The sequence below is a fragment of the Hemitrygon akajei genome, chromosome 13 (assembly GCF_048418815.1).
Source record: "Hemitrygon akajei chromosome 13, sHemAka1.3, whole genome shotgun sequence".
Classification (NCBI taxonomy): domain Eukaryota; kingdom Metazoa; phylum Chordata; class Chondrichthyes; order Myliobatiformes; family Dasyatidae; genus Hemitrygon; species Hemitrygon akajei.
This window is the reverse complement of record NC_133136.1, coordinates 49,884,440-49,900,005: the sequence shown is the minus strand read 5'-3', so window position 1 is coordinate 49,900,005 and position 15,566 is coordinate 49,884,440. Positions and strand designations below refer to the sequence as shown.

The 15,566-nt window shown below is 38.1% G+C and overlaps 1 protein-coding gene across 2 annotated transcripts in view; it reads left to right on the top strand.

Annotated features, from left to right (window-relative positions):
* Nucleotides 1–15,566, top strand: part of LOC140737860 (palmitoyltransferase ZDHHC2-like) — a 91,291-nt gene that overhangs the window by 28,009 nt on the left and 47,716 nt on the right. Inside the window, exons 4-8 of one of the 2 annotated variants that reach the window (XM_073064593.1) lie at nucleotides 3,221–3,341; nucleotides 5,233–5,302; nucleotides 8,964–8,996; nucleotides 11,726–11,846; nucleotides 15,460–15,495. In XM_073064593.1, the coding sequence (XP_072920694.1) occupies nucleotides 3,221–3,341; nucleotides 5,233–5,302; nucleotides 8,964–8,996; nucleotides 11,726–11,846; nucleotides 15,460–15,495 (381 nt within the window). The remainder of the gene's footprint in view (nucleotides 1–3,220; nucleotides 3,342–5,232; nucleotides 5,303–8,963; nucleotides 8,997–11,725; nucleotides 11,847–15,459; nucleotides 15,496–15,566) is intronic. The other variant, XM_073064594.1, reaches the window with a different exon arrangement.

Here is a 15,566-nt window from a genome sequence, read left to right as displayed (position 1 = left end):
TCATCATTATCAATTTTTATTGACGTACCATAGAAAATATCATGTCCAGATACATCATAGCTTAGTGTGGCACCTGCTCTGCTCATGACTGCAAGAAACTTCAGGGAGGGTGGACACTACTCAGCAAATCAGGGGAAGTAGCCTCCCCTCCATGGGCTCTGTCTACGCTTCTCACTGCGACAGTAAATCTGCCAGCATAATCTTCTCTCTTCTCCCTCCTCCAGTTGAGAAGAAGATACAGTACTCTGAAAGCACGTACCACCAGGATCAAGGGCAGCTTCTTTCCCATTGTTATAAGACTATTGAATGCTTCCCTGGTATGATAAGGTGGATTCTTGATCTCACAGTCAATCTCATTGTGACCTGGTACCTTACTGTCTTTACTTTCTCTGTACCTTGAACTTTAATCTGCACTCCTGTTACTGTTCTACCTCCTTGCACTATTGTAATTAATTTATCTGTATGGACGATGAGAATGATAAGTTTTCACTGTACTTCGGTACATGTGACAGTAAAAAAAACAACTTACTGAAAAAATTCAGGGCCAGATTTAGTTTATTTGACAGAAAAAAAATGTAAAAAAATTTTCAAGTTGTCTATTGAGAATGCTTTTCTTAAATGTTGCGGGAGATCTTAATTTGTTTTTCATGTTTATAGGTTTAAAGCTCTTCTACAGCAAAAGAGGAGAATTGGACCATTGACCTTTAGAAACCTTTAGAAAAATATGCAACTTATTTCACTAAAGGATGACCATAAGCTTGATCAACCATGTTGGTTTTAGGACAGTCTTAAAAGGGAACAGAGAGGAAATGAGATTTCCAAAACTTCAGAATAGCATCTGAAATCACAACTATAAATGGAGGAGCAATTTCAGTCATTTAATTTTCACTCAATTAACTGCATTCCATCTCACTTTTTAATTAATTCTATACAACTCTTGTCAGTATTTAAACAATTATTTTTCCCTTTTTTGGTTGGGCTGGGCTAGCATTTGTGTTAGACATAGTGATGGTTGTACTTTGTTAATGTGGAACTTGTACTGTAGCTTTTACTCACCAACCATGCAATTCAGTGAATAAGTCAGCAGATTTTGTGTTGAATTCCCACAGAACATGTGAATTATAGGAATTAATCTTAGTTTTTCCATTGCTTTGCTTAAAATCATGATTCCTAACATTTTTAACTTTCATTTCGTGTATAAATGTATTATTATTTTAATATTTTCCTATTTTCATAACTTATATATTTTAGTTTAATGTACTTTGTATACTTCTTATGTTTAGTATGCTCTGTTTTTAATTTTATCCCTAGATTAATTGATACACAGAACAATACGGCACAAAGTTGCCCTTCAGCCCACAATGTCTGCGCCAAACAATGATGTCAATTTTAACTTACTCACTTGCCTGCATATTGTACATACCCCTTCATTCCATACCTGTTTATTTGTCCATCTGATTGCCTCTTAAACATTGTTGTTATATCTGCTTGCACCACCTCTCCTAAAAACACATTCCAGGTACCTACACTCTCTGTGTAGGGGTAAAGAAAATCTTGCCTTGTAAATTTTCTTTAAGCTTTCCCCTTCTCTTCTTAAAGCAATGCTTCCTAATTCTATTTTTTATAAAATGTTGTCCCTATTTTAGGATAATATTCCACATTTTACACTCTTTACTAAATCTCCTCTCTGGTGCACCTCAAGGATGCGTGCTTAGCTCTCTGCTCTACTTGTTCTATACCCACAGCTGTGTGGCTTGGCACAGCTCAAACAGCATCTATAAATTTGCCAATGACACTACTGTTGGCAGAATTTCAGACGGTGACGAGTTGATGTACAGGAGTGAGATAGATCAGCTGGTTGAGTGGTGTCAAAACAATAAACTTTCATTCAGCATCAGTAAGACCAAGGAATTGATTGTGGATTTCAGGAAGGAGAAGTCGAGGGAACACACATCAGTCCTCATCGAGGGATCAGCAGTGGAAAAGGTGAGCAGTTTCGAGATCCTGGGTATCAACATCTCCCCTGGCCCAACATACTGCAATTACAAAGAAGGCACAACAGTGGCTATATTTCATTAGGACTTGAGGAGACTTGTTTTATTACCAAAGACTCTTGCAAATTTCTACATATGTACTGTGGAGAGCATTCTAACTGCCTACATCACTATCTTGTCTGGAGGGGCCACTGCACAGGATCAGAAAAAGCTGCAGAAAAGTTGCAACTCAACCAGCTCCAGTATGATTACTAGCATCAACGACATCTTCAAAAAGCAATGACTCAAAAAGGCAGCATCCGTCATTAAGGATCCCTTTTACCCAGGACATGTTCTCTTCTCTTTGCTATCATCAAGGAGCAGGTACAGGAGCCTAAAGGCACACACTCAATGTTTGTGGAAGAGCTGCCTCCCCACTGCCATCAGATTTCTGAATGGACAATCAACCCGTGTATACTACCTCACTATTTCCTTCCCTCTTTTTCTGCACTACTTATTTATAAATTTAATTAGTTATTGTAATTTTTAGTTTCTTAATTATGTATTGCAATGTACTGCTGCCACAAAACAACACATTTCACAACATATGCTAGTGATATTAAGCCTGATTCTGAATATCCACTCACACTAAATACCCGGAGACACTTCCTGTACAGTTTTATCCACTGTGCTTCTGATCAAATCCTGACCCATTAGTGCCATTAAGTTGCATTTCCATTTGTTGCAGTCAATGACTCAGCTGCAGAATTTTTCTGTTCTCAACCATCTTTGAGCTGAAGAAAATATTTTTATATACTTTAAAACACTTTGATTTCTCTTGGCCATGATCAAATTAGCTTGTAATGCTTGAATTGAATCCAGCCCAAATGCTTTGCATTGTTTATAGTTGAATGCCCTGTCCCATTCCAATTTCTACTAGACTTTGTAATAATCTGAGGTACTTTGTTTTTCCTCAGAGGATTTATTGCCTATCCTTAAATATCCTCTGGACGTAATGGTGAGGTGCCTAGTAAAGCTACCCCTGATGTAAATAATATCGGAAGCAGCAATATTGAAGGATCTATAGACATAGCCAAACTTAGAATGAAGTCTGCAAATGATGGTGTACCCATGTGTTCATAGCTTTGAGAGGCAGTATTCTAGAATTCTTTGCATTTGTCCATGTGATCTCCAAATGCATATATTTTATTATTCTTAAATGCATATTATTTTATTATTATCCACAGTTCCACCTTTCGTACACAGATAGGGAACAAATAGAACGTGGGGATCGGGGTGAAGGTCAGCAGGAAGTCCTCAGACGAATGGCCAAGGAATTGCCCATCTATACAAGAACCTTATCTGGAGGTAAATAATAAATCTAGATGAACAGCTTTACTAAACATACTTGGGTCTTACGCACATTGTTATCTGAAATGCTGTCTGCTTATGGCCGGAAAGTATTTGGCTTTAAATAAATAAAGCCAGAAAAGGCTGGAAATTCTGCAGATCAAGCAGACTCGAGGAGTGCTTCAAGTCATTAATCTTTCATCAGAACTGGAAAAAGATGGATGTGAAAATTAAAAACAGACGCTGGAAATCTGAAATATAACAGATGCGTTAAGTACATAGCGGGTCTGGCAGTATCTTTGTAGAGCGACAGTTAACATTTCAGGTCTGTGATCTTTCAAAGGTAAGAGATATACTGATGTACAGTAGAGCAAGAGATGACCCTGCAGGATAGGGCGACATGGAGAAACAATAAAATGAAAAGACCGAACAAAGGAGTTAACTGCTTAAGCAGTAGTTCATGGTAATCAATAGGTCTAGATGCTGGGTAAATGACAATAGCAGATCATCCCTTACCTTTGTTTTCTAAAAAGTGGGATCAGTGGTTATGATTTGTTCAATGCACTATTGTGTCCCATAGGTTATAAAGTGAAATGTTTATCAGCTTCTGTGTATAATTGATGGAATAGTCTTGATGCTGAGAAGAGAGGTTTAGTGTTGGAGTAGGGAAAAAATGAAAATGGATTGCAGCCTTTAGTTCAGCGGTTACACTTGTCGCCTCCACATTCAAACTACGTCAAATGCAGTAAACTGAAATAGTACCATAAATCACTGTTTCATTATAATTATTTAGCCATAAGATAGTAAGAACACAAACAAAGTACAGGATTCGCAATCGCATTCCTTCCCTCACCCCACCTCCCCAAGACCTTCAACCAGATTATGGTTGATCCAGCCCTGACCTGAACATCGCTCTCCTGTTGTCTCGCCATACCCCTTGACTCCCTCGTAATCTAAATATCTGTCAATCACAACCTTTAATGTATTCGGTGACTCTGCCCCACGGTATCTGGAGGAGAAAATTCCAGAATGCATTCCTCTCCCCCCCTCATAAATGGGCAACTCGTTATTGTGAACACATGCCCCCCAATTCCCTATGCCCTCTGAAGGAGAAACAGCCCTAGAGTGTCCATCTCGTCAGTTCACCTGAGAATCCTACGTGTTTCGGTATTTAATCATACCCTGGGTGAGCCTTATACACACTGCTTCCAGTGTAAGTCTATAATTATTGAACTATGGAGGCCAAAATTGTACACTGTTCTGCAGGTGTGCACTCAAAGATCTCCTGCCCATATGGGAGGTGGGATAATGAGGGTGGAAAGGGGCTGGGAGAATGGGATAATAAGAGTTAGTTATGGTAGAAATTATGATTTTTATGTTTAATTTGATTGACATTAAATGCTAGATTTAAAATCTTACCAGCTGTAAAGAAATACAAAATACAATTATTTTGAATATTATGATGTTACTTTACTGGCTGGATATTCGAGGGATGGTGGAGGGAGTGGAAGAAATGAGCCATTATACAAGTGTAAAGATAATTATTAACTCAAGATATATTCACACTTGACATAAATCCTACTGCATAGATCACAACAACTTTTTGTTTTGTAGCCACCATGTGTTTCTGTATGCACTCATGAAATTCCTTCATCTATTTTAATGGAGACTAATGTATTTTAGTGAAGTTTTAATCCAGTTGATCAACTCAAAAAATTATTTTCTTAAGAAGTGAAAAATAAAATTAGTTTAATAAGTATTCACATGCTTTTATCAAGCAGTGTAATTTCAATGCCTTTTTCATAAGGATGATATTAAGGAAATGGAATAATATGACTGAACGTACCTACAGTATTGTCTTTGCCCAGATATTTGTTCCATATTTTTATATATAGCATTGTTTTCAAAGCAATTCGATACTGTGACAGATGTCAACTTGTGAAGCCAGATCGCTGTCACCACTGCTCAGTCTGTGACAAGTAAGCATTTATTCATTCGCCATAACACTATTGAAGGTTCAGTACTATGCAAAAGTCTTAGGCACATTTATATAGCCAGGGTGCCTAATACTTTTGCACAGTACTGTTGTAACTTCATGTATTGCATTGTACTGCTGCAAAAAAAAACCAAATTTCATGACATATGTAAATGATGATAAACCTGACTGGTTTATCATTTGTGGACTGAGTGGGTGGGGGGTAGTGAGAGGGAAATCCTGGTTATGCAAATTGGACAAATGGGCAAAGAAGTGGCAGATGTAATACAGTGTGGGAAATGTATGATAATGCATTTGGTAAAAGGAACAATAGTGCAGACTATTATCTAAATTGGGAGAAGGTTCAAATATCAGATGTGCAAGACTCCCAGAAAGTTAATTTAGAGGCAAATGCAATGTTGGCATTTATTTCAAGGGGAATAGAATATAAAAGCAAGGAAATAATGCTGAAAAACACAAAATGCTGGCAGAACTCAGCAGGCCAGATAGCATCTATGGGAGGAGGTAGTGAAATAATGCTGAGCCTTTTTTTATTTTTTTTTTAAATTAGTTTTTCAAAACATTTTACAAATTAAAAACCCCAAATCCCAATGAGGAGCATCAATACAGTGCAAAATGAAGCATACAATAACAATATGCTGCTTAGTGTCCTTCCCAAGCCCCACAACACAAGAAAAAAAACAACAACTCCAGACCGACCACAACACAATATAAAGAGTATAGGTCAGGACAGTCAAACTCCCAGACTGTGAATACACTTAGCAACAGAGGATAATAATGCCTACTACCAGAAAAAAAAGGGAGCTGAAAGCAAGGGACCGAAAAGAAGAGAAAAAAAAAAGAAAAAAAAACCCTAGTCAAGAGGAAGGTTATGAAAGTACTCGATAAAAGGTCCCCAGACCTTATGGAACTTTAGATCCGAATTAAGAACTGAATAATGAATCTTTTCGAGGTCCAAGCAGGCCATAATATCATTAAGCCATTGCACATGAGTGGGCGGGGCAACATCTCTCCATCTAAGGAGGATCAAGCGTCTAGCCAGGAGAGAGGCAAAGGATAGTATTCGGCATTTGGTTGGACCCAGACATAAATCTGTCTCGCCCCAAAAACCAAACAGAGCAATTAAGGGGTTTGGTTCTAGGTGCTGATTCAGAATACCCGATAATGTAGTGAAGACATCTTTCCAGAATTTCTCCAAGCTAGGACAGAGCCAGTACATATGGATGAGAGAGGCCACACCCCTCTTGCATTTATCACAGAGCGGACTAATGCCAGGGTAGAATCGAGATAGTTTAGATTTAGACATATGGGCTGTATGAACAATCTTAAACTGTAAAAGGCAATGGCGAGGACAAAGAGAGGTTGAGTTAACCGATTTGAGAACTGAGTCCCAGCTCTCCTCGGATAAGGAGATATTTAAATCCTGCTCCCAGGCCATTTAAATTTTATCCACAGGGGCCCGTCGTAAGGCTGCTAGTTTATCTCGGATAATTGATATTAAACCTTTACCTAGTGGATTAATGGAAAGAAATAGGTCCATAGCATTTTTCGCAGGCATTTCAGGAAAGTTAGGAATTAAAGGAGCAATAAAGTGTCGGATTTGGAGATATCTGAAAAAGTGAGCGTTAGGCAGGTTGAACTTAACAGAGAGCTGCTGAAAAGAAGCGAAGCGATTATCAATGAAGAGATCTTCAAAATGTCTAATGCCCTTCCTATACCAAACATGGAATGCTGAATCGTATGTAGTAGGTAAAAAAAAAGGTGATTATGTGCGACAGGGCTAGAAACGGAAAACCCCTGGAAACCATAGCATTTCCTGAACTGAGCCCATATACGCAAAGTGTGTCTAACCAGAGGATTAGCTATTGATCTGGGCAGACTGCTAGGGAGTGCAGAGCCAAGAAGTGCAGATATAGATAATTCTTTAGTGGAGCTCAACTCCATTGCCACCCAGTTAGGGCACTTGGGTTGACCGTGGAAGAAAGACCAGAAGGCAGCACAACGTATATTAGCTGCCCAGTAATATAAGCGAAAGTTAGGTAAAGCCATGCCACCCTCTTTTTTAGATTTTTGGAGGTGGATTTTATTAATTCTAGAGCGCTTATTCTGCCACAGATATGACAAAATAATAGAGTCTAAGGAATCAAAAAAAGATTTAGGAATAAAAATTGGGATAGATTGAAATAAGTATAAAAATTTGGGGAGAACATACATTTTAACAACATTAATACAACCTACCAAAGACATAGATAGAGGTGACCATTGTACCAGACTCTGTTTTATAGCATATGAAAGATTGACAAAGTTTTCACGAAAGAGATCTTTAAACTTCCTTGTGACTGTAATTCCAAGATAAGTAAATTGATTATGGACTACTTTAAAAGGGAGATCACGAAATATTAGTTCTTGTGCTTCTTTATTAATTGGGAAAAGTTCACTCTTATGTAAATTGAGTTTATAGCCAGAGATCTGGCTAAACTGGTCAAGAAGTGAAAACATTAGAGGTAAGGATGTAGACGGATTATGCTGAGCCTTTATAAGACACTGATCAGGCCACACGTAGAGTATTGTCAACAGTTTTGGGCCCCATATCTCAGAAAGGGTGTGTTGTCATTGGAGAGAGTCCAGAGGAGGTTCATGAGGATGATCATGGGAATGAAGGGGTTAACCTGTGAGGAGCATTTAGCAGCTTTCTGCTGGTACTCACTGGAATTTAGAAAAATGCGGGGGGAGGAGGGGAGAGGGGATCTCATTGAAACCTAACAAACTTTGAAAGGACTAGATAGGGTGGATGTGGAGAGGATGTTTCCTGTGGTGGGTGGATCCAGCGACCCTCTAGAACAGAGGTAAGGAGGAATTTTTTAACCAAACAGTAGTAAATTTGGGGAATGCTGGGCCACAGACTGCGGTGGAGGCCAAGTCCATACGTATATTTAAAGCAGAAGTTGATCGTTTTCTGATCGGGCATCAAAGGATATGGTGAGAAGACGTGTGTATGGGGTTGAATGGGATCCGGGATTAGTCATGAGGGAATGGCAGAGAATAATCGATAGGCTGAATGACCTAATTTTGCTCGTTTGTCTTATGGTCTTACGGTCTTATAGTTGGGAAAAGGAGAAGAGCAAGGGGAGGGAATAGGAAGCACCAGGGAGATATGCATTCTGTGATGATCAATAAATGAATTGTTTGGAATCAAATGACCTTGCCTGGTGTCTCGGGGCTGGGTGTGTCTACACCCGTGCCAACTGCCAGCCCTGGCACTCCTTCTCTGCCATTTGTCCCACATCCTCCTGCAGTCCAGATTTACAAACTCGCTCTCCACACCACATTGACAAATACTGTGCAGAAGTCTTGAGCAACCTAGCTATATACTCTATATGTGCCTATGATGCATAAGACCAAAATGACACAGGCCAGTGTAGTTATATTTTAATGTTTAGAGCCTTTTCCACTCATCACTGTTCAAGTTGGCTGATTTCTTTTTGGGAGAGGTTTGCCCACGTTAACCATTCTGGACTTTGGGTGACTCCAGTCATAGCAATATGTTAGCTCCTAATTATCCTCTGCAGAAATGTAGTGTACTAATCCCTGATTTTAATGGGGTTTTATCAAATCTTGCATTTCATTATATTCTGTATTTACAGGTGCATTTTGAAGATGGATCATCATTGTCCTTGGTATGTAAACTCTTACTATTTTTGTCAACTCATACTTGTTGCTTCATCAGATATCAAAGACTTTAGTGTGAATTATTATAAATGATTCCGAGTGGTCTCCCTCCCTTTCTACACTGCCATCAGAGCGTTCCACAATAAACCCTTGAATTCTTGCAAACCACCTTCCAATCTACAGTGTCAAAACTCCTTGATCATGTTGCTCCTTTCTTAATCTAGGCCTACTTTTCTGAATGAATCTATCCATTCAGCTTTATGAGCTTGCTGTGGCACAGAATTGGCTCGAATCAAGGTTATATTCTCTCATTCCACTCTAGTGTTTGTGTACAATGCCTGTCTCCATTGTTACAGCAGATAAGGCTGCACTTGCCTATTTCCTGACTCAAATACCCAGTTGTAAACAGAAATTGGACTTAAAAGATTTCATCATGACTGGATAGTGATTTCTGTAGTTCCCCTGGTTGTTCACCTACTTTTTATGCTTTATCTGAATGTCATCATTGAGACATAATACTAAATTACACATGTTCACAGATTAAACTCAGATTTATAACGTTGTTACCTTTCTCTATCCTTCTTGCTCTGTGTCTAATCCTGAGAAATTCTACGCACTTGTTAAATTCCATTCACCTGTACTGATTCTTACTCCCTGGAGACTCTTGACTCTTTTATGACTGAACAAGGTTGCTCAAACGTGTCAACCTATTTATACACTATGCTGAGCCTAGGATTTTGCAAGTGCAACAACCATACCAATTGGTAATGTGTCAGCGATTTATTGTGGTTTGCTTTGCAGATGCATTTAGTTCCCTGTTAAGGATTTCAGTGATGGTGGGCTTGAAACTTGTGGGCAAATGTTGCAGTGACATTTGAGTTTGCAATGTGGTTTAATGAATCTATGGTAGAGTCAACCATAGATTCCTTAGAGTGGAGGTCAGGGACGGGGATTGAAGGATCTGCATTCGAGAGAATTGCTGGTACTGCAAGATTGCGGGGGAAGTGGCAATGGCCAATTATTACTGTGCAGGAGGATTGCAGTGCAGGTGGTCAAGATTGGGAGGTTGATGGGAGGGCTTACCATCTCATTGCAGCAGGGAAGACTGGTCAATGTCAGCAAAAGGCTTGCTTGAAGGACCAGCAATATATTCCTGATCATCCTAGCTTATGTTTGTTAATCTAAATGTCTCTTATTGCAGGTTGACAAGTTTCCATTTCATTATCAGGTTTCCCATTACCATTAAATCATTTTCAGTAGCACTTCAGGAATCTGGATTAAATATTGTCATGAATTTCTCACTCTCTCACTACCAGAATAATCTCAAACAAGAGAAAACCTATAGATGCTGGAATTTCAAGCAAAACACACAAAATATTGGAGGAACTCAGCAGGCCAGGCAGCATCTCTGGAAAAGAGTACAGATTTCCTGCATTCGCAGATTTTCTCTTGTTTGTGAGTCATGATGAAGGGTTTTGGCTCGAAACAGTGACTGTTTACTCCTTTCCCTAAATATTGCCTGGCCTGCTGAGTTCCTCCAGCATTTTCTGTGTGTTACCAGAATAATCTCACAAGTTCAAAGTAATATTATTATTATTAAAGTACATAGATGTTACCATTTATTACCTTGGGATTCATTTTCTCTTAGGTATTTGCAGCAAAATAAAGAAATATAATAGAATTTATGAAAAACTATGCATAAAGATCAACAAACAACCAATGTGCTAAAGAAGACAAATTGTGCAAAAAACATTGAGAACATGAGTTGTAAAGTGTCTTTGAAAGTGAGTCTCTAGGTTGTAAAACTAGTTCAGAGTTGTGGTGCGGTCCACACCAGTTCAGGAGACTGATGGTTGAAGGGTAATAATTGTTCTTGAACTTTGTGGTGTGGGACTTGAGGCTTCTGTACTTCTGGCCCCATGGTAGCAGTGAGAAGAGAGCATGACCTAGGCGATGGGGTCCGTGATGATGCACGCTGCTTTCTTATGGCAGTGCTCCTTCTAGATGTGTTCGATTGTGGGGAGGGCTTTACCCGTGATGGACTGGCATTGTCTCTACCATTTTCTGTAGTCTATTCCATTCCGCTTCAGGCCATGATGCAGCCAGTTCGGATACTGTCTATAGCAGTTTGTCACATTTTCCTACACGGCAGCTGAGGTTGCCTTCTACAGTTTTTAATTTTTAACCTAACCTTAGCCTTTGTCTATATGTTATGAAGAAATTTGATATCCGCCTTCTCTCCTCCTGAGATACTGACATATCAGAGTTCCATATGCAAATATTTATCTTTGGGTACATATCACCTGTCCAGTAAAAGATATGTTGGTATTGTAACTAGAGCATACTGCTGAAATTTTACTTTGATGTCCTTGAACTATTATGCTACTTCATTGGAAAATAGGAAAAACTGATGCTTTACAAATGTCTAATGAATCCTTGCTTCATTAGTATATCCTAAATATGATGTTTTCAGTAATTCTAAGACAAAGGTGATAATAAGGATTGGTTTAGGGTTATTCAATGTGGTTGAGGACTTTCCAAAGTCTTTACTGAAGTTGCCATGACCACAAAGATAGGAATAATAGACTTATGATGAGATGAAACGCATGTTAGCCAATCATTAATCTGCCTCTCGCCTGTTTGTTTCTTTTGCATTTCAGTCAGTAACTCAATCTTAAGTAACTTCAGCATTCTGATTTTTTAAAATCAAAAATGATGCCATTTTTCTTGTTTCCAGGGTGAACAATTGCGTTGGTTTCTCCAACTACAAGTTTTTCTTCCTTTTCTTGGCTTACTCACTTCTTTATTGTGTATTTATCGCTGCTACTGATCTTCAATACTTTATCAAGTTTTGGCTGGTAAGTTTAACATACCTGTCTGTGTAGTTGTTGTAGTTCTTGAGTTAATGAAGAAATTTTTATGAGAATTAGCTGCCAGTACCATCTAAATGATCATCCAATTAAGTTTCAAGAGATAAAACTCAGGACATTTTGAAAGTCATTTATTTGTCAAAGCTAATGATGAATTGAATGTAACAACCAATGACTGAACCATGTTTAATTTTGAATAGAAATGTGTGTCTATCTATGTAAATTAAAACTAAGAGATTAAAGTTCTATTGAAATGTTGTGAGAATTTAGAGCTATATAGAAATCTGCTAATAATTTGCAAAATAATTATGGGTATAATTAGATTCCAAAAGCAAAGTTTTTTAACAGCACTAAAATAGCATCAGATAAAATCAGCAGTATTTTGTAACATTTGATTGGTTATTTTGCTATGCAGTAAATTGAAAATTCTTACACAGCCAACTTCCAGAAATAGCAATGAAAATGAAGGTCACTTTTATTTGATGACCTTCTGGGAGTTTTTAAATCACTTTTATTTGTATATAACAAATAAATGTGTGTGTGTGTGTGTATATATATATACACAGATGCACACACGCACATTAATTGAGGTATTCAATCAGATATGTCCTATGAGACTATAGTTTGCAGATAAATGATCCATAAAGGCAAAAATATTTAAGACTCCTATTCTAAAGCTGTGCCACTTTCCTTTCAGTGGATAAGTGGTAGGACAGGATTCAGTGCTGCAGGCCTTGCACTGTTTTAGTCCAACCTCTCTTCTTAAATTGGTCATCAGTTGGCATGCAGTTCAACTCACATTGGGATTTCTACTGTCAGAAAGAGTCATTCCCATAAAGGGTAAGATGATGGTACTACAGAACCCGGAAAGAGGAAGGGTCGTGCAATATTAATGAGTGTTATGTAAAACCGAGGCCTGGGATTTTGCTACCAGTTGTGCCTTTATGCAATTTTTGGTTGTAATGTTCTTCACTTCCCTGACAGCCCCTTATGCCTTACAGAATGAACACCTCCTACCACAATCACCATCAACTTTAAGTTTCAAGAATCAAATATCTTCCTCATTGTAATAATATGTAGTATTGAATATACTATGGACCTCAGGTCTACAACAGAGTTATCCATGCATCTAAAACTGGAAAAATTTAATTGCCTCCTCTTGAAATCCCATACTCTAGGAACAGCCTCTGTTATCCCCACCGTGTACCATCGCAGATGATCAGTTCAATTTCAGGGCTGCTTTCTGAATATCTGGCACTGATGAGCAAGATAAGATTAGAAATGTTTTTCAATGGCTTTTGAAAGAATGAAAATTTTCCAGTTGATAAATCTGAAGGAGTTCTCTTATGCTACTTTCAGTACAGCAAACTCCTTTAACTAATGGTGTCTCTGCCAATAGACAGAACTAGATATTTAGTACTCTTTTTTTTAAACTCTTTCTTTTGCCTGTTTGCATTGGAAATGACAAACCTTGTTACTGCCCATTTAATTAGAATTGAAAATAGAACAGTACAGCACAGTAAAGGCAGCTTCAGCCCATGATGGTGACCTTTTAATCTAATCCAACCCTTCCCTTCCATATAGCCCTCCATTTTTCTTTCATCTATGTGCCTATCTCTCTAAAATGGCCCACTACCCTGGCAGCATGTTTACACACCCACCAGATTCTGTGCAATGAAAGTCTACCTCTGACATCCCCCCTTGCACTTTCCTCCAATCATTTTAAACTTATGCACTTTTCTATTAGGCATTTCCTCCCTGCGGAAGATGTCTCTGACTGCCTATTCTATCAAGACCTCTTATCATCTTGTATACCTTTATCAAGTCACTTCTCGTCCTCTTTCGCTCCAAAGAGAAAAACTCCAGCAACTCAACCTATCCTCATAACACCTGCTCATTATACTCCATGACCCAGGCAGCATCTTGGTAAATCTTTGCACCCTCTCTAAAACCTCCACATTCTTCCTATAATAAGGCAAACAGAACTGATCACAATACCTCAAGTGTGGTCTAACCAGAGTTTTATAGAGTTGCAATATTACCTTGGGCTCTTCAACTCAATCCCCTGACTAATGAACAGCAGCATCACATTCACCTTCCTAACCACCCTATCAATTTGCAAGGTAACTCTGAGGGATCTATGGATGTGGACCCCAAAGCCCACCTGTTCCTCCACACTGCTAAAAATCCTACCATTAACTCTGGGCTCTGCCTTCAAGTTCAAGGTTTCAAAGTACATCACTCCACACTTTTTGGGATTGAACTCCATCTGCCAATTCTCAGCCCAGCTCTGCATCCTATCTGATTATTTCTTAATTTGCTTATTTAATTAATTCTACCTTTTTCTATTTTTATTGCTTTCTTCCATCTATTTTCACCACTTTTGATGCCATCCTACTGGATTATGCTTTTCGGCTTTCGCCTAAAGTTCATACTTGCTGATTCTTTCTAGAGAAATGCATAACATTGATGCAATAATAGAAATCATTAAGTAACACCATTTTAGCCAATGTACAGAATATTAAGGAAACTTGACTAGGAGGATTCAAAGTGGTGAAACATAAAACTCTGATTTTCTGAAATAAGTCAACTTGTTTCCTTCATGCAGTCTAATATTTCATTATCCCCATTTAGGTCATGTGAAAAGAAATTGAACTAGTCATGAATATATTAGGTGGTTCAGTTTGTATTTGTAGCTTATTGTATTGAGCTTTTTGGGGCCACATACAAATATAATTGTGCATTGGTATTGGCAGAGCACCTCACAAGAAAATTGATATATGATTTAACAAATAAAATTATATTCCTTTTAATATCTTGTTTCATAAAGGAGAGACATTAGACCAAAATAAACTTCATGTACTTTAAACTATATGAAAACTATTAAATATGATTTTTATGATTTCAGTTATATACTTTCTGTATGCATCACTGTGTAGAAAACAACAGTGAATGCAATTATTCTATCCCATCTCAGTTCAATACATTCTAAAATCAATATATGATAAGTAACTTTTGTTTATCATCTGTATAATTCATATGGAATTCTGTTCTTTTTAACAATACAACTCAAATTGGCTTATGTTCTGAATCATAATATGGCACATGGTTTAAAATGCCTTTATGGCTACAAAACAGATTTCCTATTCGTGACTTTGCCTTGATCTATTTCCAGCTGTCCTCCTACCTCTCACCTTCCACCTTACCCCTTTTAGACAGAAAAGAGCCAATGACATTATTTTAAAGATTAGGTATTTCTTTCCAGTGCCCTGTCCAATGGTTTTGCAGTCAACCAACAACTACGAATAAGTCATTGTAGATCATTGTCACATTGCTGTTGTGGAAGCTTGCTGTGCACAAATTGGCTGCTAATTTTCCTGCAGTATGACAATAATCACACTTCAAACACTATTTCTGTGACTGAAAAGCAGCCTGAGGTTGCAAAATGTGCTCTATAAACACAAGATTTTAAAAATATCAACATAAGACACTTTCTTTGGTTATTTCTTGATTTGTTTATTTCATTAATTCTAACTTGTTCTATTTTTATTGATTTCCTCCATCCACTTTCACCTCTTTTGACGACGTCCCACTTTTCAAGGATGGAGTTCTAATTAAGCGCCTGAAGGAATATTGGGTAGGAATCCAAACTCTTGATCGGCCCATTTCCCTGATGAAAGTTGATTAGTCATTTTACAACATTTTAAT